General features: G+C 41.0%; 1 protein-coding gene across 1 annotated transcript; it reads left to right on the top strand.

Moving 5' to 3' along the window:
• The first annotated feature begins 279 nt into the window (after positions 1–279).
• CSUI_000234 (uncharacterized protein) lies at positions 280–2,264 on the top strand. Its single transcript, XM_068060468.1, has 2 exons — positions 280–336; positions 1,168–2,264. The coding sequence occupies exon 2, from the start codon at positions 1,836–1,838 to the stop codon at positions 2,154–2,156; it is 321 nt and encodes a 106-aa protein (XP_067927558.1). The 5' UTR covers positions 280–336; positions 1,168–1,835; the 3' UTR covers positions 2,157–2,264.
• The last annotated feature ends 330 nt before the right edge of the window (positions 2,265–2,594 follow it).

Raw genomic sequence — 2,594 nt, 5'->3', positions numbered from 1 at the left:
GTTCTCTCTTTGCTCTAGCTTCTTTCATGAAGCCCCTCTATCTTTTTCTTTGTCTTTTCGCTTCAAAGGAGCCTTTCTTTCTTTCTATCGTCGCTTGTTTGCTATACTTGTCCCTTCTTTATTTCCCTCCTCCTTTCACTTCCTTTTCCTTCTTTCTAAAGCTTCTTTCATCTTCGGTTGCCTTTCTTTCTTCAGTCAAACATGTGTCACAGCGATGAGGATGTCGATGCTCGGGGGGGGATGCCTAGGCGTGCATGCATGCATGCATGTTTTTATCTTTTCAGCTCGCGAAACGACCGGACGCTATTCTGTTGGTTCTGCACTATCTTCTACCAGGTAACAGGGCGTGTATATAGATATACAGATAAATATATATATCGATTTATATAGCTATCTATATATATATATATATGCTTGAAGAGGTAGAAGGGTGTAGATGCATCTGTAGTAGCTGATTCAGAGCGGGAAAAGCTCGTTGGAAGGAAAGAAAGAAAGAGTGATAAAGGGGGAAGAAGGAAAGACAGACAGGCAGAAGTTCGAGTGAGAGAGGGGAGGCAACGAAGAAGACGATGCCGAGGAAGAGAGAATAGAAGAGGAGAAGAAGACAGTCTTGTAGAAGACGTGATTATTCTTCTCTTCTTCTCTCTCTACACGTCAAAGCTAATTTCTTCTACTTCTCTACATAGGACAGGGGCAGGCCGCTAGCATTAGGACAAACTGCTATTTCTATCTCTTCTCTAAATTTTCTTCCTCCTCTCTTATCTTCTCGATGGCTTACTGAGGAACTCTCGAGTATATACACCTGCGTATCTATCTGGAATCTATCTGTAGTCTATCTGCCTTGCTGTATTGATCTCTAAACGATCTATCTATTACTCTAGCGGTGTCTATACTACCTCGGTCGAAATATCTACTGCTATAGGGGGGGGTCACTAGAAGAGGCAAAGAAAAAAGAAGAAGAACGAGAGATAATCTAAACAAGTCCTCCGTTCAATCCGTTCATTTTTCCATCTATCCCTCTATATCTCGATCTATCTATCTCCCTCTCTCTCCTTCTCTACATCTTGTTTGACAGGTATAGATAAATAGATAGATACACTCAAATCACCTTCCGTTTTCTTTCTCTTTCTCTCTTTCTCTCTTCTTTTGCGTTCTTCTTTGTTAGGAGGTCATTTGACGTTCATCAATACAAGCTTGGCGAAGTATCTGAAGTCCCAGATCAAGACCTGTATCGATATGAAAGGCCACAGCACCTCTTCTTCTTCTTCCTCTTCGTCTTCTTCTTTAATCTGATGGAGTCACTACGATGAGCCTGTCTCTTCTCACTCCTTACTAAACTCTTCCTCCAGCGCCCCCCTCACAGACAAAGAGACACGCCCCACACAGGAATCGCCTCTCTCTTTCTCTCTCTGTTTATGCATATATATACATAGATAGGTTTCTATAGACATAGATATGCATGTATGTAGTATGTAGCCATATGCGAAGTACGTGTAGAGAGGATCGTGCTGATAAGAGGCGAGGTTCTTGCACAGCAGGTTCCTTAATGCATGTATTTATGTATGTCTGTGTATGTCTATGTATGTCTGTGTATGTCTATGTATGTATGTATATGTATGTATGTCTATGTATGTATGTATGTATGTATATGTATATGTATGTCTGTGTATGTATGTCTGTGTATGTCTCACGAGACACTTCCATAGAGACACACAGGCTGCCTCTACCTGGACAGTATATTGTGTATTATGGCTATAGAGAGATAGAAACAGAATAGGGGGAAGGTCCCAATGAGAAGGGGGTTTGAATGAAGTCTCTCTCTCTCTTTTCAAGGAATGAATGAATGGATGAGATTTGTTTATGTATTCCCTCATCCATTCATTCTCTTTTCTCTCCTTTTCTTTTCTTTGTTTCATTCTTCTTCGTCTTTTCATTCTTTTCAAACGTTCGGAGAAGAGAGAGATAAACACAGAGAAGAAGATGGTGTCGGTCGCATTAGCAATGGAAGATACAAACTTCTGAAGAAGAAGACCCAACTGTCCCTCTTCCTCCTGCGTTCCTTCTCTCTCCTTTCTCTCTGCTTTCTCTCTCTCTGTCTATCTATCTCTCTATCTTCTTCTCTCTGGCCTCTTTCACTTGGATGCTTATTATCTTGAAAGAAGGGAGAGGTCGTTGTCCAGTCTACGCCATCCGCGTGTTTCAGACAAAGGCAAAAAAAGAAAGAAGAGAAAGAAAAGAACGAAAGGCGACTTGCCAAGAGAGGAAGAAGAAGAAGGACTTTAAAAGTTTGGATAGACAAAGAGAGAAAGAGAGAGAATAAATCTCATGGGACTTCAGGAGATACCCGATCACGATGGCGACGTCATACATAGATATCTATATATATATAGATATATAGATATAGATATATGTGCATGTATAGCTCACGATTGACAAGCGTGATAGAGTGGTAGAGAACGTTTTCGCTTTCGATTTGGTTTGCCCTTCCTTTCATCTTCTTGTACATAGGCACAGAGATTCCTACAGAGTCACACGCACTACACATACACATCTATACACATCACTCTCTCTTTGTAGGCATTTAAATCTCGGTG

This window comes from Cystoisospora suis (assembly GCF_002600585.1).
Source record: "Cystoisospora suis strain Wien I chromosome Unknown contig_108, whole genome shotgun sequence".
Taxonomy (NCBI): Eukaryota; Apicomplexa; class Conoidasida; order Eucoccidiorida; family Sarcocystidae; genus Cystoisospora; species Cystoisospora suis.
Note: the sequence above shows the minus strand (reverse complement) of the source record. Positions and strands in the feature narration are given on the sequence as shown.